The sequence below is a fragment of the Macrosteles quadrilineatus genome, unplaced genomic scaffold, assembly GCF_028750875.1.
Source record: "Macrosteles quadrilineatus isolate MER2022 unplaced genomic scaffold, UCM_ALF_1.0 Scaffold_5__1_contigs__length_97177068, whole genome shotgun sequence".
Lineage (NCBI taxonomy): Eukaryota > Metazoa > Arthropoda > Insecta > Hemiptera > Cicadellidae > Macrosteles > Macrosteles quadrilineatus.
This window is the reverse complement of record NW_026542598.1, coordinates 87,926,649-87,951,919: the sequence shown is the minus strand read 5'-3', so window position 1 is coordinate 87,951,919 and position 25,271 is coordinate 87,926,649. Positions and strand designations below refer to the sequence as shown.

At 35.1% G+C, this 25,271-nt stretch overlaps 1 protein-coding gene across 5 annotated transcripts in view; it reads right to left on the bottom strand.

Annotated features, from left to right (window-relative positions):
* LOC128994141 (cell adhesion molecule Dscam2-like) overlaps positions 1-22,951 on the bottom strand; it is a 125,231-nt gene extending 102,280 nt beyond the window's left edge. For all 5 annotated transcript variants that reach the window (XM_054418444.1, XM_054418447.1, XM_054418443.1 and 2 more), the window contains exon 1: positions 22,866-22,951. In XM_054418444.1, the coding sequence (XP_054274419.1) occupies positions 22,866-22,902 (37 nt within the window). In that variant the 5' untranslated portion in view covers positions 22,903-22,951. The remainder of the gene's footprint in view (positions 1-22,865) is intronic.
* Between the last annotated feature and the right edge of the window lie 2,320 nt (positions 22,952-25,271).

Genomic DNA, 25,271 nt, shown 5'->3' with positions numbered 1-25,271 from the left:
TACGTGACCAGCATCTCAAGTGATATAGCCTGTTGCTTGTCTGCAACTTTATAACCATTTGTAGAATACAAAGGATGTGTTTAGCTGTAAAGTGATGCCATGTGATCCCTTGTACGTGACCAGCATCTCAAGTGATATAACGGCCTGTTGCTTCTCTGCAACTTTATAACCATTTGTAGAATACAAAGGATGTGTTTAGCTGTAAAGTGACGCCGTGTGATCCATTGTACGTGACCAGCATCTCAAGTGATATAACGGCCTGTTGCTTGTCTGAAACTTTATAACCATTTGTTGATTACAAAGGACGTGTTTAGCTGTGATGTGACGCTGTATGATCCCTTGTACGTGACCGGCATCTCAAGTGATATAACGGCCTGTTGCTTGTCTGCAACTTTATAACCATTTGTAGATTACAAAGGATGTGTTTAGCTGTTAAGTGACACCGTGTTATCCCTTGTACGTGACCAGCATATCAAATGATATAACGGCCTGTTGCTTCTCTGCAACTTTATAACCATTTGTAGAATACAAAGGATGTGTTTAACTGTAAAGTGACGCCGTGTGATCCATTGTACGTGACCAGCATCTCAAGTGATATAACGGCCTGTTGCTTGTCTGCAACTTTATAACCATTTGTATATTACAAAGGGTGTGTTTAGCTGTAAAGTGACTCAGTGTGCTCCCTTGTACGTGACCAGCATCTCATTTGATATAACATCCTGTTGCTTGTCTGCAACCTTATAACCATTTTTAGATTAATTTGGATGTGTTTAGTTGTAAAGTGACACCGTGTAATCCCTTGTACGTGACCAGCATATAACGTTTTGATAAAATGGTCACTTGCTTGACTGTATTTATTTGTGGATAACAAGAATATATATACCTGGGGTGGGATTTAATTAATACTTGACATATATTAGTAAAAGTTTAGGAATTAATTTTTTAGATTTTATGAACTGTACTTGTATTTTTACATCATAAGCATTTTTCAAATGTTTTAAATGTCTGAAGTTAAATGTTTTCAGGCGCAGGGTTTTAGAACTTCTGCTGTCAATAGTATTTTAACATTAAACTTTCTTATATTATTTTTTTTATTTATCAATATCCTAATACAGTAAGTAAAAACATACCTTAGTTCTTTTATCGCACTAATCTAAACACATAATTGATAATCTACATAATTAGAATCTTGTTATACAGGGCCTCCCGGAACTCTCTACCAATATTTTAGGGCATTGCTCCCGGTTAAGAAACATACCTAAATATCATATTTAAATTGTCCGGAAGTCCTTAGTTATTCACACAGCCGCCATTTTTTTTTTTTTTTAATTATTAATTTTTTTCTAAAGAATGGTTAAACATACGAAATGGAAACTTTGCACAAACATTTATGACAACTAGACGAAGCTACCAAAAAAGTTTGAAGATTTTTCAAATTCATAAAACAAAATGGCGGCCGTTTAAATTTTTTATTTCTTAAATAACTCTAAAACCATTGATTTTACAAAAATTTTAAACGGCCACCATTTTGTTTTATGAATTTGAAAAATCTTCAAACTTTTTTGGTAGCTTTAACTAGTTGTCATAAATGTTTGTGCAAAGTTTCCATTTCGTATGTTTAACCATTATTTAGAAAAAAATTTATAACTGAAAAAAAAAAACAAAATGGCGGCTGTGTAAGTAACTAAGGACTTCCGGACAATTTATATATGATATTTAGGTATGTTTCTTACCCGGGAGCAATGCCCTAAAATATTGGTAGAGAGTTCCGGGACACCCTGTATAAATTAACTTACCCCTGGAATCATGCAACGATCATTACCTGAAACAAAGATAAAATAATTAAAATACAGTTTGCCACACATCATGTCAAAAGGTTTCCTAAATTTATACATTAGCAAGGTAGCTCAATTTATTCAACTAAAACATTAAAAGGATCGTTGATCGAATTGCAGCTTACGTTATAGACTTAGTTTAACATAAAATCTTCAAAGCCAGGAAGGGTGGACTTGCAAGGATTGAGTGAGATGCTCAAGAGGACCTCTCTCGTTAGGGAGGGACACGACAAAGGGGGGACTATTGTCCTGAGTTCATTGTTTCAAAGGTTTTATTCTTCTACTTATTTCCAACGTTTGCTGTTCTCTACGGTACTACTTTTCGAAATCAGGTATTTAGGTAAGTAATGGTAAGCCATTATGTTTGAATTCATTATTTAATCGATTATATGTTTGTGAATCTTGCAGACCCTCTAACCCTATCATACATATAGTTGATTTCTATCGACTGTTTTATTTATTCTTTTCTAAGATTGTAAAGCTCGTTTGTAGATGACTTGCTTTTACGTTGGACTTTAACTACAAGCTTGATGAATGAGTACTGATAGTATTTACTTGGTAATTATGAGGTAGCTGATTCAATATTAAAAGGCTTAAACGTTTGAAACCAAATTCAGCTGTCTTTGATAATTTTTAATCGTACGAATCTTGCTTGGAATTTGTCTTAAACAGAAACTTAATTGTAAAATACCCCTCATTTAGTTATTGACTCATGAATCAGGTGAAAATACTTGGCTTTTGTGTTTGATTCTAAACTATGAGAATGTTCCAATAAAAACATTTGGTTACAAAAAGCCAGTTTTTTTGTGAGTTGTTTCACCAATTGTATTTTTTACCACAAACAACCTAGATATAAACTTACCTAGTACTTATTGATGTTTATATTTCCATCAAATTATATAAATCTTATTAGTGTTTATCTTCTCACGCAGTTTCTACTAAACTTCTTTTTTAATTTTACTCCAGATTAAAAGCAGTGTTCCAATTGATTGGAACGGGATCTAACTAGAATGTAAATGTTTGATTGGCTTTAGATTGTATTTTCCACTTTTACCATCTCTAAACATACTTATAAACAACAAAGTTTGATTAAGAAACTAAACAAGAAATTGAAAATGTAATTAGAAACTTAATCGGTTTGGCGAAGCTATAAACAGCGGAATGACTAACCAGTGCCTAGTTAAACTTGCAAGGTTTAGTCTGAGCACTTTACTCTTCACACTGTGGTCTACCACAAACCCCAGCTTCTCAACTTCCCCACCACCGATTCCGTGGTTTATTCAGTCTAAACCATCCACGTGTGTTGCTCGATTTATTGTTTATCGTAAATAGTTTTGTTTAAGTGTAGCCTAATATTGGTTGTATAAGTTTAGAAGTATCCGGTACATCAATTCATTTTAAAATATTAACCTTGGGTTGTTAGTGTAAGAAAACGTATCTTAATGCTCTGAAAATATCAATTTGGTTATTGCGTTAAGGTTTTACCAACGGTAGCGTACAAAACATAAGTTTAAAATTAGTTTTATAATTTTATATAAAATTGTATGGTTTACAGTGAGCTTTTCAAAACAGAGGAAATTCTTCTCACTTAAGTGATTAATCCTAGTATTCTAGATGACTTTTTAAGTTTGGCCTACAAAGTAAGGTGGACTGAAGGACCTACAACTTAAGGTGAACTGGTTGATCTACAACTTAGGGTGGATATGTGGGCCTAACACTTAAGGTAGACTGGAGGATGAGGTTGACCTACAGCTTAAGGTGGAATGGTTGATCTACAACTTAGGTGAGCCCACCACTTAAGATAGACTGGGGGATGAGATTGACCAACAACTTAAGGTGGACTGGTAGATCTACAACTTAGGGTGGGTTGGTGGATTACCACTAAGGTAGACTTGGGGATCTGCAACCTAAGGTTGACCTACAACTTAAGGTGGACTGGTGGATTTTCAACTTAAGATGGACTAGTGGATCTACAACTAAAGATATACCTACAACTTATCGTGGGTATGCAACACTCACATAATTACCATTTTACATAGCCAAAATATGTTCTTGATTAACGATATTCGAGCCGCGACGTTTGGTTCAATCTGTGCCCTTGCAACTAGGCTTGCCACAAACTTTCTATTAAGATTTAAAAAATTGAAAGTAGTTTAAATCAGAATTTGGTTTTAGGAATATAGAAAGTTTCAATCGAATACTTTAAACGTTTAAAAAATACGTAGCTAACCTTCAAAATTCCAGTGCCAAAGGGTTGGATATAGTATTTTAATAGAAAACCCCAAAAATAAAATGATACGTTTATTATATATCTAACGTAAATCAGGACTTAAGTCTAACTCATCTAGTAAAGGAAATATCTTAATTACCCTTCTTCATGTTTTTTAGCCAGTTCCCTTTAGTTCGTTATCTTTTTATGTCCCTGATGCTCATTTTTCCTCACTAGAGACATCTTTAGAGTAACCATACCAATACTATTTAGGTATAGTTATGGCAAAATGCGCATCAGTAATTTCATAAGAAGTCCAAAAACAAAAGTTTACTTAATTGTAGTTTACTTTAAGTTGTTGTGTATGATTACTTTAACTGCATTACTTAATTTGTAGCAATTTCTTCAACTGGGTAACAATTCCTCATTTAATTTTATAATCGTCGTTGATTTTTAACACTAAAACAATGATAAACGTAATAAAACACATCAGTCATCGGTCCGGGGGAACCTAGCTGTTTACAAATACACGCACGTCAGCTGTCTGCTACAATATTTTCGGAACTAAAATGAATAGCGCTTAGAGACAGACCTCTGGAGAAAGCTTAGAATATTACGGAAAGAACGATACCTAACTCGATCCAGTTCAATCCGATTCAGTCAGTCATAGAGTCTTCGCCGTAAACGATGTCTGCGTGTCGAAAAATCGACAAGTAACACTATACAAAGTGTGCTGCTTGTCGAATTTTCGTCAAGTAACACTGGGAGGGTTAAGGCTTACTAGGTAGAACAAAAAACTGTAATTAGAAACTCACTTTTAGTAGATCCCATGTGAAATGTTGGACAAAAAACTAATCCAACTTAAAACTAAATCACCAAAATGTGAATAAATCAATGATCAGAAACTTGTATATTTTCCTAGTGGAGAAGCGTGCCAAATGAAGACAAGGGTATGTGGTAAGTTACTACGGTCCAAGTGGGCAGAAACTAGGCTAAGTGGTGTTTTAGTGTTTGTATACGCCAATAAGCCATTGTAAGAACCATGTATCACTGCGGACACTGACTATACTTTATACCTATTACCATCACAGGTTTATGTATTGTCAAAATTTGGATGGATTAAGTTCATTTTAGTATTGTTGTGGCAAACATATCTGTAGCAACATTGTAATGCTAATTATAATGATATGTGCTTATTATAATGATAATTTCTTTATTGAGATTAAGTATGATATCTAAATAGAGTGATTGACATTTTGAACAAAATAATAATGGATCCTAAAACATTTTGGATATTTTATGAAAAGAAAGCAAAAGCCCCAATAAAAAGGAGGGAATCATAAATCAGCGTTACGCATATTGTATTATCTGGTTATTAAAAAATCTCTTTTATGCCAGGTAAAACTGTTTTATCCTAGTAAGTTAACCGATATATACGAGATATATGCATTCACATAGCTTCTTACAAAATCATAACAGTTATCAAAATCTTATTAGCTTATTATTGCCATACGTTTCATTATACATTTATTTACTTCAGGTTGAATGTTTTGATGTAGGTTCCATGTTTTTTTCGTTTTATGTCATACAAAAAAAGATAGGCTGTTCTTTATACAAAATTGAACCATTTGCATTTTAAAAATTTGCTGATCCCTCAGTGGGTGTCTATCTAATGTATTTTCGTCCACTTACTTATTTCCATTTAAATAAAAAAAATACAGTGTTTTTAGTAAAATGATAGTTTTGAGTGATTTGCGAAGTTAATACATTTTAATATTCAAGGAGGGGTCAAATCTAGTAGTTTTCCGTGTACTTACTTGATGAGCTTACTTATTAACTTTAACTTAATAATTTTGCTATTCCTAAAAGGGAATTTTGGTTCTTTGCATTGCTAATATATACTTAAATATTAAAGTAAGTTTCATCTAATACATATTTTCGTTTTTCAATAGTTTTCAGTTCCAACCAAAAATGATATATTTTAATAAATTTGTTCTACAATATTTTTAACACTCAGTGATCACCGTTTCATGCAACATTTTTATTCCCAATATTTGTGTATTAGTAGTACGTATTTCCATTTAACACTCACAACAAAATAATCAAAAACACGTAATCCAATGCAACATATCATGTTAAGCAATGTAATTATTGCAGCGAGTTGAAAAATGCACATCAGTGAGGCGGATACAGATAGATCAATAACTGCATCTGGTCTGGATGCATACAGCGCCGCTCAAATAGGCCCAGTTGCAGCCTGAACCAACCACAACCATGGCGGACAACCATGGTTGAATGGCTGACCAAGGTTGAGCCTGGTTGGGCGTGAATATATAGAGCGAAGTCCTCTTATAGGAATATTTATCACGTATTCATTAATAGTATTAGGAATATTTTTTATACATTTAACACTAGGCAGGGGAAATTTATATTTGCTTTTTTTATATTTGTGAGTTATGGTAATTTTAAATGGATACCATTTTATACTACTATTGAAAAATTTTTGAAGCTTAAAAAATACAAATTGGAAATGAATAATAAGCTGGAATACTCCACTTTATTTTTAGCTAACTGAAGTTTGACCAAATATAACCTTTACATAAGATTCTAAGTGTTTTTTATTCTGAGCAAGTTAAGTTCTTCCAGAATCAGAATCAGAATGTTTTATTCCCATAATAATACATAAATGTACAGGGCAAAAGTCACTAAAACTAAACAAGTAAAATCAGATTCATTAAAATAAAGGTACTAACTTCAAAAAGTACAAACTATTTACATTTTAAAAACGAAGAAATCCTGTGAAATTCCTTATCAACTAAATATTCCCTCAAACTATGCTTAATTTTTTTTTAATCATGTTCACCCTTGATTGGGCTTGGAAGAGAATTAAAAAGACGGATACACATGGAGAATGATTGGTTTTTATGAAATGTGGGACGGGATCAATCACCACTGAATAGGTAAGTCAAAGTTTCTTCTAAGATTGAAGCTGTGGTGAGATGACTCTCTAATATGAAACATTGTCGATTTTTTAAAGAAGGTCAAAGATTCAAATATAAAAATTGATGGGAAGGTCAGCATATTAAGTAGTACAATTGTATAGTAGTGTTTCGCTAAGTAGAACTTTGTATATGAACTACTTTATAAAAGAGTTCATATAAAGATTATTTTCAACTTAGAAGTTTTGCCCTTTTAGAGGTAAATGTTATTCAGATAATAGTAGTGTTAAGCTAAATAACCAAATAAAACAAACTGCAGCTTCTACAGATAAATAAAATTGAAAATTTACTTACTATGCTCTAAAACAATATATAACCTACTATTTTATTTTTATTTTGCATAGTTCACACAGTCTGTAATCCATGTGTTTGTTTCGTAAAAAATAAAAGATAATAAAACTTTGATATAACATTTACTTTAGTGTAGTTTTAAAAATAACTAATATCCCAAATTAATACCTTTGCTGTTATAGAAAAGGTTTGTTTAGTGTTGTGGTTATATACCAATAAATAGGGTTATCCTATAAATTCCTCTGAACCTAATACCTGTGATTGAAGAAAATCGTTACAATTCCAATATTCGGATATTGCTTCATATTCAAAGTGATATGTGTTTCAAACATAATCTGTAATTGATAACTGACTGAAATCGCATTAAAGCTTATATCATATCATAGTAATACTAACCACTTAGAATTTTTAATTTGATAGTTTACAATTATATGTTTCTAAAAAATGTTTTAGGTGAGTGCAAATAAAGTTATAGTAGTAACAAAATAAATATTGTTCCAATGTAGAGTGGAAAACATATTTGTTTTTACTATTAAGGTATTCGAACTGTTCCAACAATTGGGATATGAATGATGGCAAAAATTTAAGATGTGTATACAGTGAAGTACCGAAATGGTATTTTTTATATAACGGTACTATTTTGAATTAGAGAAATTTTAAGAGTTCAGCTGATGTGAGTTCAAGAACGGGAAATTTGATTCTTGTTATTGTGTGGCTGCTGCTTTTGGGCTTCTTTTAATTATATTATGCATGCAATACACCTATGTAATAAAAATAATCTTAGACCTTAAGACACAGGTCTATGAGTGTGTATTTCTATAGGCACTAACTTAAATTAAACAACAGGTAAATGATATAACATTTTTTTTATTTGGAATATTTTCAGATAAAAATGATAAATTCAGCAGACAAATGCTACAGGCTTATAAATCTACAGCTGATGTCCTCAGCTCCAGCTGATTGTTTTCACCATGCAACAAATGTTTTGAAAACAGCTGTTTTTGCTGCAGATATTTTCACGGAATATTCCAAGCCTAATGAATGTTTTGTCAAAGCTATTACTTACCAGTTTCTGTAGATGTTAACCGGTATTGCTAACCAAGGACTGGTGTTAAGTTAGTTGCGGTGCGAGATGATTAAGGTTTGTATTCGACGACGAATCGGATTATGTGGTTTGTGGTAGACACACTTGCGGAATCGCTCAATATCCTGCTGATAAGTTGACTATTCGATTTGTTTTTATGAGTAAGAATTAATTTGAATCTATTATGTCAAAACTCATGATTGTGAGCTTAAGATGAAAAAGTCTATAAGAATTAGTATTATTTTTATTCTTCATCCCAACTGCTTGCAAAACATATGAAGAACTATCACTGGATATACAGAGTTAGTTGCTGGCTGAGAAAAGATGTGGTTTAGGAAGAATTATTAATCTTAACAAGTGAAGAAATTAAGCTAAAAATCGTTTTAAATTAAAAAAACGTTTATGTAAATAAATAGATGAAGTATAAGGGGGTATGGTTGATTGATTTCTGTCAACTGATAATTTGGGTATAGGAATAAAACATTTATAAAAAAAAATTCTAAATTCTTAGTATTTTAGTTATCATGAGGTGAAAATTACCAAAAAGTATTCCCATCAAACTACTTTTGTTCTTAAGAAAAATTAATGTTCTTGATTTTTCCATCAAAGGAAAATAATATACTGTATAAACACATCTAAATACAGTAATACTAGGTAAATATTTCGTCACTAGAGCAAGTTACTCTTTACGGACCGAACACATGTTTAACTGAGCAAAGAAAAATGAGCGAGAGTCAAGAAAATACCTTATGCCCGTTTATAGAACTATATTTTAATGTTATATTTAATTTATATTTTACGTCATATGTAGGGTTCATACTATTAGTCTATTCATCATTATAAAATACAAAAAAGGTCCTCCCTTGTTTTTCTGTTCCATAGGGACACCTATTGTGTCAATTTTTATCACTCCGCCAACAAAAAGATAAATGTGCTTCATATTGCTGAAACTCTTTTGTATTTAAATATTTAAATGACAATAAAGGGGTATGTTTAAAGTGAAATATAATATCTAACACGATCATAGACACTAATCACTTTCAACCATGTTTTATGGCTACTTAATAATTGGAACAAAAGAAAATGTTCTTCTGCAAACTTACAGGACGAATTCTGCATCTATAAAAATTTAATATTAATTTTTTGCATATAGTAAATAAGAGCTATTTTTAGACCCCTAATTCGTATATTGAAAACACCCTTTTTTGTTGAACTATGTCAAAAATACATTTAAAATAACTCTTGGAAGGACTTATACTAACAAAAACACGATATACAACTCATTACAACTGTGAGTTTTCGAATTCAGTGTTTCACATAGTACAAAACCGCTTTTCGCCATTGTAAGGTAGGCTACAGGTTTAGCACTTAAACAATGTGGCTCATACAATGTTGCGGTGCGGAGTGGAACGTCCTAAAACCTTTGTTTCTCAAACCGTAATCCCAATCGGTCACATGTGGATTCGCCATGCAGTTTTTGTTCCATGAAACCCTTTTGTTCTCGCTTTAAATACAGCTGAAGCCCGAACCTGCATTATATCACCGGGGAATATTCTATTAATGTTTAATTCGTCGTTTGTACATCCCGTAGGTGAGATATGTATGTTTTGTCAACGAGATTTACCGTTGGTTGTATATTTGAATGAAAAATATGGCGTTCATGGAATAGAGTTATACCTATATTTACATATATTTCCTTATCCCTGTGTCAATTGGAATACCACGCCAGCTTAGAGAAGATCCTTATTTTATCTTTGATTGTAAACAGCTGCATGTAATTGCAATGCAAGATTACCTTGATTAGACTTAAAATACAAGTTTAATACACATTTGCCTTAGAAATGCATGCGTAAGAAAAATGATTAACACAAAATGTTTTAATCGTGTTTCCAAAAATATTTTTTATAGAAGTAAGAATTGGTATAAAACATATTTCCTGATATGCACGTAACTTAGCGTATTTAGTACCGGTACCTAATATAAGAGAAATTACATTTATATATTATGGCATTCAAAATATGCAGCTTAGTTGCTAAAGGCACTATCAAGTAAAAATTAAAATATAAACTATTATAAATAATGACAAGATAATTGACTGACGTCATATTGAATGTGAATCAGATTTTCTTATACGCAGCTAAATCCAAGGTGGTACAGTATTTAAACTCATGCCTTAAGTTGTTCAGGTAACACTATTGTCCTTATACAAAAATACAGCCCTCATCGAATAGTTTCCTAATTTTGTTTTGATGTTAAGTTGACATTTAATTTGTCATTATTTTGTTAACTACAGTGCTCAGAAATTCGGCTCTGATTACATATGTTAAATATATATATATATAAAATAAAATAAACTGGTAAATGGTAGGTTTATACGTAAGATGAAGGTAGCTATAATTCAATAACGACGCAAAGGCAGGCAGTCGACGTGTCTACGTTGATGAGGTATGTATTATCCACAGGTAGCAAATGACGCCTCCTTGTGTTAATAGTGAACCAGGTCTTTGTAGCGGCGCAGATGAGATACAAAACTGTTAATGATGCGGCTTTAATGAAGGGGCTGGAAGTGAAATGCAATTAATGATGAAATTATGGTGGAGGAACCAAAAATAATAATAAGTGTAAAAACAAATCAAGGATACACTGGTACTTGCCAAAAATTAAGTTTGACCGAAAAAGCAGTTTGAACGTTTGAACGTTTTTACAGAAAGGTATTTAATGAGCGTTTGAAACATGCTTACAAGCATTTAAAAGTAAAGTATTGTTAACTTAAAATGCAACTAAACTAAAAAAAAGACTATTTCAAATATATTTCAAAAATGACGAATATGATTTGTTATCTTTAGTTAGCTGCAGACAAGCCTTGTGAGGCTTCTGCAGCTTGTTGGAAACTACTTTGTAAAGTTAATTTCTGTACTTGAATAAATAAATAAACTTATCAACTGATTAAATCGAATTTTAGTATACTATAACCAATCATATAGCCAAATCATTACTATTTATAAGATATATTAGTATGTAAATCTATTTATAATTAAATTATTAATTAAGAAACTCCAAAACCGTATCGACCGCATGATAGAAAACTCATAATTAATTTTAATAATCTCAAGCGTTATTTAGTAACTCGAGGCGTGAAAACAATTAGTTTCCAAAGTCTGTCTGGAGTTTAATAGAGGAAAGTTTGCCAGAGTAACTTGGACCGATTACATCTTGTGTTCTGGAATACTGGACATACTTTGAACAGAATCTTTGTCGATATTGGTGGTGTTTTGTCTTTAATTTTCTTTTTAGAATGTCGGTATTTTAGTGGTACATTTATCGCAATAAGAATAAGTTTGAGTAGAGGTGCGTTATTCGGTAGAGCAATAATGTTAATCTTGAAAGTCTCATAGATATTAATTCATATAATGCTTTATATACACGGCTAGCTAATTATAATAAAATAAATTAAACATTTACCACCAAAAACTTTTACAAATAAAATTGCAATTGCAATCATTGGAGGATTTCTTTTTATATCTTCCATTACGTTTAGGACACACGTTGACGTTAAATAACTGGACCTTCAAACGAGTGGAGTAAATAAATATTTTTGGAAGGTTGAGAGTTAGAATGAGCATTATGGAAAGTTAAAACGCTAAATGGCATCACTAGGATTCAGACACATAACACATTTTTGTTTTGAAGTCCATCATAATCCCTTATGAATCCTTAAAACCATTGAAGGGGTTTTAAAACATATGGTTTACACCAATAAAAACTGACGACATCTCGATAGTAAACAAGATGCTCCCTGCATGTATAAAGTAATTATATTTGGGCCGTGGTGTTGAGTTTAAGCTACCATTAACTCTCAGGTCACGTAGGCTACGCACGTATGATCCCTGCTCTCTTACATTAACTCATTCTCACCTTCAACCAACCAAGCAGTCTATACCGAGTGTCTAGACTAGGGTGTCAGGGTCTTGGTGGTAGAGTAACTACCAGTTAACTCTCAGGTCACGTAGGCTACGCACGTTCGATCCCAACACACCAACATTAACTCATTCTCACCTTCAACTATCCAAGCAGTCTATACTGGGTGTCTAGACTAGGGTGTGATAGTCTTGGTGGTGAAGTAACTACCAGTTAACTCTAAGGTCACGTAGGCTATGCACGTTCGATCCCAACACACCAACATTAACTCATTCTCACCTTCAACTAACCAAGCAGTCTATTCCGAGTGTCTAGACTAGGGTGTGAGGTTCTTGGTGGTAGAGTAACTACCAGTTAACTCTCAGGTCACGTAGGCTACGCACGTTCGATCCCAACACACCAACATTAACTCATTCTCACCTTCAACTATCCAAGCAGTCTATACTGGGTGTCTAGACTAGGGTGTGATAGTCTTGGTGGTAGAGTAACTATCAGTTAACTCTAAGGTCACGTAGGCTACGCACGTTTGATCCCAACACACCAACATTAACTCATTCTCACCTTCAACTAACCAAGCAGTCTATACCAGGTGTCTAGACTACGTTGTGAGAGTCTTGGTGGTAGAGTGACTACCAGTTAACTCTCAGGTCACGTAGGCTACGCATGTTTGATCCCAACACACCAACATTAACTCATTCTCACCTTCAACTATCCAAGCAGTCTATACTGGGTGTCTAGACTAGGGTGTGATAGTCTTGGTGGTAGAGTAACTATCAGTTAACTCTAAGGTCACGTAGGCTATGCACGTTCGATCCCAACACACCAACATTAACTCATTCTCACCTTCAACTATCCAAGCAGTCTATACTGGGTGTCTAGACTAGGGTGTGATAGTCTTGGTGGTGAAGTAACTACCAGTTAACTCTAAGGTCACGTAGGCTATGCACGTTCGATCCCAACACACCAACATTAACTCATTCTCACCTTCAACTAACCAAGCAGTCTATTCCGAGTGTCTAGACTAGGGTGTGAGGTTCTTGGTGGTAGAGTAACTACCAGTTAACTCTCAGGTCACGTAGGCTACGCACGTTCGATCCCAACACACCAACATTAACTCATTCTCACCTTCAACTATCCAAGCAGTCTATACTGGGTGTCTAGACTAGGGTGTGATAGTCTTGGTGGTAGAGTAACTATCAGTTAACTCTAAGGTCACGTAGGCTATGCACGTTCGATCCCAACACACCAACATTAACTCATTCTCACCTTCAACTATCCAAGCAGTCTATACTGGGTGTCTAGACTAGGGTGTGATAGTCTTGGTGGTGAAGTAACTACCAGTTAACTCTAAGGTCACGTAGGCTATGCACGTTCGATCCCAACACACCAACATTAACTCATTCTCACCTTCAACTAACCAAGCAGTCTATTCCGAGTGTCTAGACTAGGGTGTGAGGTTCTTGGTGGTAGAGTAACTACCAGTTAACTCTCAGGTCACGTAGGCTACGCACGTTCGATCCCAACACACCAACATTAACTCATTCTCACCTTCAACTATCCAAGCAGTCTATACTGGGTGTCTAGACTAGGGTGTGATAGTCTTGGTGGTAGAGTAACTATCAGTTAACTCTAAGGTCACGTAGGCTATGCACGTTCGATCCCAACACACCAACATTAACTCATTCTCACCTTCAACTATCCAAGCAGTCTATACTGGGTGTCTAGACTAGGGTGTGATAGTCTTGGTGGTGAAGTAACTACCAGTTAACTCTAAGGTCACGTAGGCTATGCACGTTCGATCCCAACACACCAACATTAACTCATTCTCACCTTCAACTATCCAAGCAGTCTATACTGGGTGTCTAGACTAGGGTGTGATAGTCTTGGTGGTAGAGTAACTATCAGTTAACTCTAAGGTCACGTAGGCTATGCACGTTCGATCCCAACACACCAACATTAACTCATTCTCACCTTCAACTATCCAAGCAGTCTATACCAGGTGTCTAGACTAGGGTGTGAGGGTCTTGGAGGTAGAGTAACTACCAGTTAACTCTCAAGTCACGTAGGCTACGCACGTCTGATCCCAGATCTCCAACATTAACTCATTCTCACCTTCAACCATCCAAGCAGTCTATACCAGGTGTCTAGACTAGGGTGTGAGGGTCTTGGTGGTAGAGTAACTACCAGTTAACTCTCAGGTCACGTAGGTTACGCACGTATGATCCCTGCTCTCTTACATTAACTCATTCTCACCTTCAACTAACCAAGCAGTCTATTCCGAGTGTCTAGACTAGGGTGTGAGGTTCTTGGTGGTAGAGTAACTACCAGTTAACTCTCAGGTCACGAAGGCTACGCACGTTCGATCCCAACACACCAACATTAACTCATTCTCACCTTCAACTATCCAAGCAGTCTATACTGGGTGTCTAGACTAGGGTGTGATAGTCTTGGTGGTGAAGTAACTACCAGTTAACTCTAAGGTCACGTAGGCTATGCACGTTCGATCCCAACACACCAACATTAACTCATTCTCACCTTCAACTATCCAAGCAGTCTATACTGGGTGTCTAGACTAGGGTGTGATAGTCTTGGTGGTAGAGTAACTATCAGTTAACTCTAAGGTCACGTAGGCTATGCACGTTCGATCCCAACACACCAACATTAACTCATTCTCACCTTCAACTATCCAAGCAGTCTATACCAGGTGTCTAGACTAGGGTGTGAGGGTCTTGGAGGTAGAGTAACTACCAGTTAACTCTCAAGTCACGTAGGCTACGCACGTCTGATCCCAGATCTCCAACATTAACTCATTCTCACCTTCAACCATCCAAGCAGTCTATACCAGGTGTCTAGACTAGGGTGTGAGGGTCTTGGTGGTAGAGTAACTACCAGTTAACTCTCAGGTCACGTAGACTACGCACGTATGATCCCTGCTCTCTTACATTAACTCATTCTCACCTTCAACTAACCAAGCAGTCTATACTGAGTTTATAGCCTAGGGTTTTAGCGTCTTGATGGTAGAGTAACTACCAATTAACTCTAAGGTCACGTAGGCTATGCACGTTCGATCCCAACACACCAACATTAACTCATTCTCACCTTCAACTATCCAAGCAGTCTATACTGGGTGTCTAGACTAGGGTGTGATAGTCTTGGTGGTGAAGTAACTACCAGTTAACTCTAAGGTCACGTAGGCTATGCACGTTCGATCCCAACACACCAACATTAACTCATTCTCACCTTCAACTAACCAAGCAGTCTATTCCGAGTGTCTAGACTAGGGTGTGAGGTTCTTGGTGGTAGAGTAACTACCAGTTAACTCTCAGGTCACGTAGGCTACGCACGTTCGATCCCAACACACCAACATTAACTCATTCTCACCTTCAACTATCCAAGCAGTCTATACTGGGTGTCTAGACTAGGGTGTGATAGTCTTGGTGGTAGAGTAACTATCAGTTAACTCTAAGGTCACGTAGGCTATGCACGTTCGATCCCAACACACCAACATTAACTCATTCTCACCTTCAACTATCCAAGCAGTCTATACTGGGTGTCTAGACTAGGGTGTGATAGTCTTGGTGGTGAAGTAACTACCAGTTAACTCTAAGGTCACGTAGGCTATGCACGTTCGATCCCAACACACCAACATTAACTCATTCTCACCTTCAACTAACCAAGCAGTCTATTCCGAGTGTCTAGACTAGGGTGTGAGGTTCTTGGTGGTAGAGTAACTACCAGTTAACTCTCAGGTCACGTAGGCTACGCACGTTCGATCCCAACACACCAACATTAACTCATTCTCACCTTCAACTATCCAAGCAGTCTATACTGGGTGTCTAGACTAGGGTGTGATAGTCTTGGTGGTAGAGTAACTATCAGTTAACTCTAAGGTCACGTAGGCTATGCACGTTCGATCCCAACACACCAACATTAACTCATTCTCACCTTCAACTATCCAAGCAGTCTATACTGGGTGTCTAGACTAGGGTGTGATAGTCTTGGTGGTGAAGTAACTACCAGTTAACTCTAAGGTCACGTAGGCTATGCACGTTCGATCCCAACACACCAACATTAACTCATTCTCACCTTCAACTATCCAAGCAGTCTATACTGGGTGTCTAGACTAGGGTGTGATAGTCTTGGTGGTAGAGTAACTATCAGTTAACTCTAAGGTCACGTAGGCTATGCACGTTCGATCCCAACACACCAACATTAACTCATTCTCACCTTCAACTATCCAAGCAGTCTATACCAGGTGTCTAGACTAGGGTGTGAGGGTCTTAGAGGTAGAGTAACTACCAGTTAACTCTCAAGTCACGTAGGCTACGCACGTCTGATCCCAGATCTCCAACATTAACTCATTCTCACCTTCAACCATCCAAGCAGTCTATACCAGGTGTCTAGACTAGGGTGTGAGGGTCTTGGTGGTAGAGTAACTACCAGTTAACTCTCAGGTCACGTAGGTTACGCACGTATGATCCCTGCTCTCTTACATTAACTCATTCTCACCTTCAACTAACCAAGCAGTCTATTCCGAGTGTCTAGACTAGGGTGTGAGGTTCTTGGTGGTAGAGTAACTACCAGTTAACTCTCAGGTCACGAAGGCTACGCACGTTCGATCCCAACACACCAACATTAACTCATTCTCACCTTCAACTATCCAAGCAGTCTATACTGGGTGTCTAGACTAGGGTGTGATAGTCTTGGTGGTGAAGTAACTACCAGTTAACTCTAAGGTCACGTAGGCTATGCACGTTCGATCCCAACACACCAACATTAACTCATTCTCACCTTCAACTATCCAAGCAGTCTATACTGGGTGTCTAGACTAGGGTGTGATAGTCTTGGTGGTAGAGTAACTATCAGTTAACTCTAAGGTCACGTAGGCTATGCACGTTCGATCCCAACACACCAACATTAACTCATTCTCACCTTCAACTATCCAAGCAGTCTATACCAGGTGTCTAGACTAGGGTGTGAGGGTCTTGGAGGTAGAGTAACTACCAGTTAACTCTCAAGTCACGTAGGCTACGCACGTCTGATCCCAGATCTCCAACATTAACTCATTCTCACCTTCAACCATCCAAGCAGTCTATACCAGGTGTCTAGACTAGGGTGTGAGGGTCTTGGTGGTAGAGTAACTACCAGTTAACTCTCAGGTCACGTAGACTACGCACGTATGATCCCTGCTCTCTTACATTAACTCATTCTCACCTTCAACTAACCAAGCAGTCTATACTGAGTTTATAGCCTAGGGTTTTAGCGTCTTGATGGTAGAGTAACTACCAATTAACTCTCAGGTCACGTAGGCTACGCACGTGTTATCCCAACACTCCAACATTAACTCATTCTCACCTTCAACCATCCAAGCAGTCTATACCAGGTGTCTAGACTAGGGTGTGAGGGTCTTGGTGGTAGAGTAACTACCAGTTAACTCTCAAGTCACGTAGGCTACGCACGTATGATCCCTTCTCTCCTACATTAACTCATTCTCACCTTCAACTAACCAAGCAGTCTATACAGTGTGTCTAGACTAGGGTGTGAGGGTCTTGGTGTTAGAGTAACTACCAGTTAACTCTCAGGTCACGTAGGCTACGCATGTTTGATCCTAACACTCCAACATTAACTCATTCTCACCTTCAACTTACCAAGCAGTCTATACCGAGTGTCTAGACTAGGGTGTGAGGATCTTGGTGTTAGAGTAACTAACAGTTAACTCTCAAGTCACGTAGGCTACGCACGTTTGATCCTAACACTCCAACATTAACTCATTCTCACCTTCAACTAACCAAGCAGTCTATACCAGGTGTCTAGACTACGTTGTGAGAGTCTTGGTGGTAGAGTGACTACCAGTTAACTCTCAGGTCACGTAGGCTACGCATGTTTGATCCTAACACTCCAACATTAACTCATTCTCACCTTCAACTTACCAAGCAGTCTATACCGAGTGTCTAGACTAGGGTGTGAGGGTCTTGGTGTTAGAGTAACTACCAGTTAACTCTCAAGTCACGTAGGCTACGCACGTATGATCCCTGCTCTCTTACATTAACTCATTCTCCCCTTCAACTATCCAAGCAGTCTATACTGGGTGTCTAGGAATGGTGTGAGGGTCTTGGCGGTAGAGTAACTAGGAGTTAACTCTCAGATCACGTAGCCTACGCAGGTGTTATCCCAGGTCTCCTACATTAACTCATTCTCACCTTCAACTAACCAAGCAGTCTATACTGGGTTTATAGACTAGGGTATGAGGGTATTGCTGGTAGAGTTAACCAGTTAACTTTCAGGTCATGTAGGCTACGCACGTCTGATCCCAACACTCCAACATTAACTCATTACCACCTCTATCTTTGACTTTGACAAATAAGACTATTTTTTTTTTTTTGTTCCTTTGAGACTCAAGAAAACTTAATAACAAGTTTGAATATATTTGCTACAAGTTTCTCTTGGTACATTACAGTTTCACTAAAATAAAATTTGATGATAACCATTAATTACATTATATTAAATTTATTTTATAATGTACGAATGAGGAGTGCAGTATATTTCTGTAACTTTATGTTGGTCTTTGTTGTATTGAAATCTGTTTTGTGAAAATATAATGCAGGTCCATACATAAATTAAATGTAATTATCATGATTTACTTCTTAATTACGAAATTGATACACTGTCTTGTGCTTTTTTAAGAAAAAATGTTTTCGATATATTCATCACTCAATTAATTATTGTTTTAAACCGTCAGGATTTAAGTGTTTGTAAAATTATTATGAAAAACGTGTTTAGTTTCATAGTAAATTATAGCTAGTTGAATTTAAATAGTATATACGTAATTGCGGTAGACCTTTTAGGTTAAGTAAAAATTCCATCTCCTATACATTGTTAACTAAAAGTTCACTCTAAAATTAAAAATTCGTAGAACTTATCTTACCATAAATAAGCTTAAGTCTCATCATATTTTTACATATTAAGTATCTGCACTTGTTTCAATTTAAGTACAGTTTTTGTATTACTAACTAGGAAACACGATTGTTTTCAGTTAAAATTATGATAGATTATTCGTAAAAAAAATTGTATTTAAATTTTAAACCAAAACTTAATTATAAACAAAAAATTTTAAAGTTGCAAACATGAATCATAATTTTTATTTATGTTTTAGTAGGGCCAGACATTTTTTGACATTTGAAAATTTCAAAACCGATTTATAGGTAATTTTAAACACCTTTAATTAATTATGTAAAGAATGCCGTTGTTACAAGAAATTACTAAAATGGAGTGAATTAATTTCCAGATAAAATCCCTGAGCTCATTTAGAAGCTGGTAAACAATCCGTTTCTTAGCAAGCCGCGAGCGTTGGGAAGTTGGGATTTAACTTATTAAACTCATGTCTTCTCATCAAACCGTTTATAGAGACTTGCACAAACATGTTATACAAACACCTGGCTTGTTTTAATTACTTGAACTCTATTATGTTTAGTGTAATCTATATACTATCATTGTTAGTTGGATTGAATAGCCTTGGTTGATAGATCTGATATTTTGGCTTGAATTTGCGACTCTCTCTTGGAATCAGGAATTGTATTGTGTCATCTGTTTTAAAATATTTGTAGTTATTAATTTGTCTTTGAGAAACTGATACGATGTTTAATACTATATACTTGGGACGAAAAAGATTTCGATCCGTGGTACGAACGCTATTTTTTACCACACTATACCCTAATGCCACTATTCAACACAATAATAATGCACACTGATACAACACAAGTACAACTTTAAGGTTATGTGAAGAAATAATTTGAGGAATCAGCAAAAGTAATAATGAATAGTTGCTAGGAAGGAGTGACAATAAAACAATTCTATTGCAATGCTATGGATACTTATTGTGTATTTAATATGCATTCATGATTTGAGAAAGTAAGCAGGCAGCTGATTTTGTGGCCCTAGGGAAAAACCTGCTCGGTCCCCAAATGACGATGACAGCTGGCAAGGCCAGCAAAACGTAGCTTTCAGCCGCCAATTAAAAACGTATGTAAAACAGCTTAATACATCATATTGGGGTAAACAATTATTTGCAGGGATCGTGATTTGAAATAAAAATTGAATGCATGTTTTAATTACTTTGCAAATTTTGTTACTTCTCTAATCTTTGAGGGTATTTAATATTTATAATGCAAACACATTTATAGAGCTGTGAATACTTTAGTTAGATCGACAAACTTTTACCTCAAAGTATTAATCTATTAGACATTGGGGTTTTATTTTTACCTTTGCAGATAGGTACGTGTTTACATTCTTTGGAAAAATAGTTTAGCAGAGGGTAAAATATTTTAGCCACTTATTTATAAATTGATATTAAAATATTATTCTTATGTAAGTATTTTGTTTTATACTTTTATAGATTTGATTAAACCGTAATTTATTGCGAATAGGAATTTAAATTATTATGCTATACGTTTGGTTTATGCTGAGGCAACAATTTTATTGTACTTTTATACTATTTTTCATACCTATAATTTTAGTAAGAAATATTCAAATTGTATTGAAATCACAATTTATGTTATCGTAAACAAATAAAATATACAGGTTTATATCAGGTATCTCCAGTTTTATAATTTCAAAAACAACAATAGTTGTGGAATACAAAGTTTTTTAAAGAAGTAAATACTCAGAAATACTATTGAGTAGCTTAAAACAGGCTAGTAAAGCAAACCTGCTATTGTTACTTTTTGTATTTTTAATCCAGTCACCGAAACATATTTATTTGTGTAACTATTGTGCGAAGTGGCACTTTACTGCACATGAGAGAAATGCTTACGCACGAGTCGCAGGCGGGTGTGGAAAGTTTCTTGAGTGCAGCAAAGGCACTTTTCACTCGTGTTACACATTATATTCTTTCATACAGTTAATATAAAGTGGTCTTTCAAACACGTCTTAGGATAGGTTGAACATGGTTGAACCCAAGCGTTAAACACGAAGTGGGAAACAAGGCACCAGCTTTTGTTTCGAAAGGTGTGCTGTTGTTAGAATTACTTTCGTACCGCAGTTTTTTGTAGTAACTATATCTATCACTCCAAACGTTTTTAAATTTGACACATACACTTTGGAAAGGTTTCGTCGACAAACTAAAAACTTAATACATATAAATTGTTTATATTTTCAATACTATCACCTGTTTCCCACAAACTTTTCCAACCGTCTAAAACACCAAAGTATTACTTACTGGGCCCAGCTTGAAGTTTGAAACAATAAAGGGTAAAGTTTGGCGGAGTTGTCAGGAAGTTGGGCAGCTTTGACAGATCAACAAACAGTTCTGCAAACAAACATCTCGACTCCTTATTGATAATTTAATAAACTCAACTTACGTAATTGTGTCTCGTTTGGAAAAATTGAAATATTATAGTTTTCAGTATTTTATATTTATCGTGACATAATGAGTTTGTAATTTGTGTTGACGGATGTGATTAGTTTCCTGTGCTTATCTCAGTGTTGTTTATAGGTATAAGATTATATTTAAGTAAACAAATACGTTAGTATATAATTGTCACCACTTCTAATTATGAAACATAAATATTAGTGTACGATATTAAACTTCAATTCTAAAATGTTCTTTAAACAACTGTTTTAATAGTTCTAAAATAATTAAGAACGGTGTATAATTTTTAATTTAGAATTAATACTAACCTATATAAATTGTGATACACTAAAATATGTAATAAACTCATATTTGGAATATAAAACTATGACTATATACAACCCTTGGTAGTAAAGGTGCTTGTTATACACATTAAATTTACAGATAATTTTGGTTATTATTAATTATAGTATATTGTACAAACACTTAAAACGGTCAAATCCTATAGTCTTCATAGTGCTATATGTTTGATGTATGAATTATAATTAGTTATAATGGATTGATAATCGTTTAGAGGTTGATTCAAATATCAAACATAAGGGATTGCTTTTTTCTAAACCATACATTACAGATTATACAGGAATTTCGGTTCTATACATCTCTGAAATTTAAAAAGCAAAGTTATTGCATAGTTCCATTACAATGACATAAACATTTATAGGATTTTAAATACTGTTTTTATTACTCAAGTATTCATATTTTAAATTTTACATTTTACGTTTCTAAAATAGAAATCTTTACGGAACTGTACCTAATTCAGTGATTTAGTAGCTAGCACGATGTACTGTGAAATAAAAGTAGTGAAGTCAAGGGTTCCGGTTCGAGTCCAAGTTCTACTACTAAAATTCATCAGTATGTCCATTCTTATGTACCAGCCCCATTGAAACATTCTACAAATATACCTAAGACCATGTGGACGGAGTAATTCAAGGTTAGAAGATACCGCCGACATTTGTAAGAAATATATATAATCTAAGTTTATAGCGTAGTGGTATTTATCTTAATGTTAAATATATACTCTCGCAAACAACCTTTTGGAACCCAGAATTTTTCTCGAGTTTACATCTAGAGCCTCTTATCTCCTCATTCTCTATTCCACTCCCTCACCTGTACTCTAACTCACCTGTTATGGTTGTGACGAGGAGTGTATGGGGATCCATGTGGGGTTGTAGACCCTCTCGTACACAACACTCCCGCACCCTAGGACACCTCGCACGACACTGATCTGTCAGATGTGTCCCAGCATCCCAGCGCATGCTCCAGGGGTGCAGAGGGTGAATCCGCCACTACACTACACTACAATCTCCCCCCACCCTCTTCACGGATACATTAAAAAAGTTTCATTGTCTTACTCCGCTATTGCGTGTAGTGTTGGTTTATCAAGTTCAACCGCTAACGTTTAGTTTAATTTGGTTAACGCTGGGGGTGAGGAGGTACAGTTGTTTTGTTAACTGTTTTAGTCGTTATTATTAGTGAAGGAATTATCATACAATGGGGGTGTATATGTAATGTATACTACTATCGTAAATAATTCCTAAATCTACTACTGAAATATATTTTAACAACAGTAATATATTTTAACTTCATAAAAATTACCAAACCTTTTTAAGCTAATTCAAAATACACCAAATGCATCTCCAAAAAACAAGTTCGTGTGTGTAAAATCTTCAATCCAACAATAATAATAAATTAGTATTAAATTTCATACGGAAAAAAATAACACTTTCATATAATGTTAGGTTTTAATTAAACCAAATCCCCAGGCCCTAACTTCATTTGTTCCAACCACTTATTAATTATACTTAAATGCCTCTTAAATGCTAAATAAAAATTAAAGCCAAAAACTTTGTGATTATATCTCAAAAAAATATTTTAGGCCTATTCGCAATCAAACTAAAAAAAAAAATAATATCCAAGTTGTTTTTCAACCGAATTATATCATTAATAAACCATAAAATCAGAATTTTTTACAATCTTTACAAAGAAACTATACAAACTTTGATACAGTTAAAAACACCAGCCTTTAATGTACCTTATTTAATTCTTAATAACCTAGAAGGATGTTCAAAATGTTCCAGTCGGCTCAGTAAATCAGGCTACAAGCAACGAATCACCAATCCTCTGGGAGTTCGTACGAAGCTTGGTTTCTAAATCAGAAGTAGACTTAGCTATAGAGATAAGCACATATCTAGGTGCAAGGAAACACGGTTTGAAATGGATAGGCAAAGCTTTTACTAATCCGTGACAGAATATTTTTGTTGCTATTTCTAGAACAAAGTAAGAGTACCCCGCCACAGCAAACGTGTCCGATTTATTTCCCATTTAAATAACATTAAGTTTAACTAGTAATTTGGGGAGTGAGCTAGACTTTAGTCCCTGAAATCCCGTCAATTCACCAATGGTTTTTATCTAAGTGATAATGCTGCAACTCCTAGGTCTAGCCTTTAATATGTGGAAAATAATCAGAGACTCGTGCCTATCGTCCTCGAAAAAACAAGTAGGTGAACTAGATTTGCTGCTACAGTGAAGGAAAATAGGGGTTTTCGTATAATGTAAACACCATAGTATGAAATAAATAAATGTAACAAATTCAATAAAAAAATAAACGGGCAAAACTACAATATTATCCCAACCCCTAGTAAGAACAAAATAAGAATTTCAAATCAATTTACACTTTTGCATACTAACAGACTTTCTGTCACAACCTAACACATTTTACATTAGCCTTTGCAAGGCACGGTGTTAATGGAAGGTCGATTACGAAAGGGTCTCCATTAGAGCAACAAAAGATCTCAGCGGAGGCTGTGAAAAGCCAGAACACAAAAGCTTAAATCTCCAGACCGCCTTCACTATGGGAGACTGACATCCGATAATGGCTCTCCATGATTTTGAAAAAGGCTTTTATCTACGTAATTCCAAAAAATGTAGTTTAACTTCCAATCTATAGTTTGTAATGGAAGTTTTACCTTAGAAAAGTGAAAGATTTTCTTATTGAATGAACAAAAATGATTTATGCTTTGGTTTAGTGTGGTCACAGCAATAGCATTTCATGAGAATAAGATTTCCTATATTTAGGGAGTAAGGTATTTAGGCGAGGATAAATTTTTGTCATACCTTTACTGGAGATAAAATTCAAACTAAAATTAATTCCTTAATTTGATCTATTATGTATTTCCATGTTAAGTAAATAACTTTGATCCAAGATGTATGTTTTTAAGCGATATTGTGAATGTTTTAACTAGCCTAGTAGTAGTAGTAAAATGTGTTAAAATGGTCTACACAATCTAAACCACTCACTACAATAGCTAAAAAGCTAAATTAAAATCATTTAACTTTAATTGAATAAATTGTTTAACCTGATTTTTATTTACAAGTACTGGTGTTATTACACCACATAGTCGACTTATTCATTTGATATTGAGATTAAAACAAATTTATCTATCATACACATATAATATTGTTATTTTTTCGTCTAGATAACGTTGCAATATTGTAAAACGGGGCGATTTACCGTCAGTGTAATATGAGA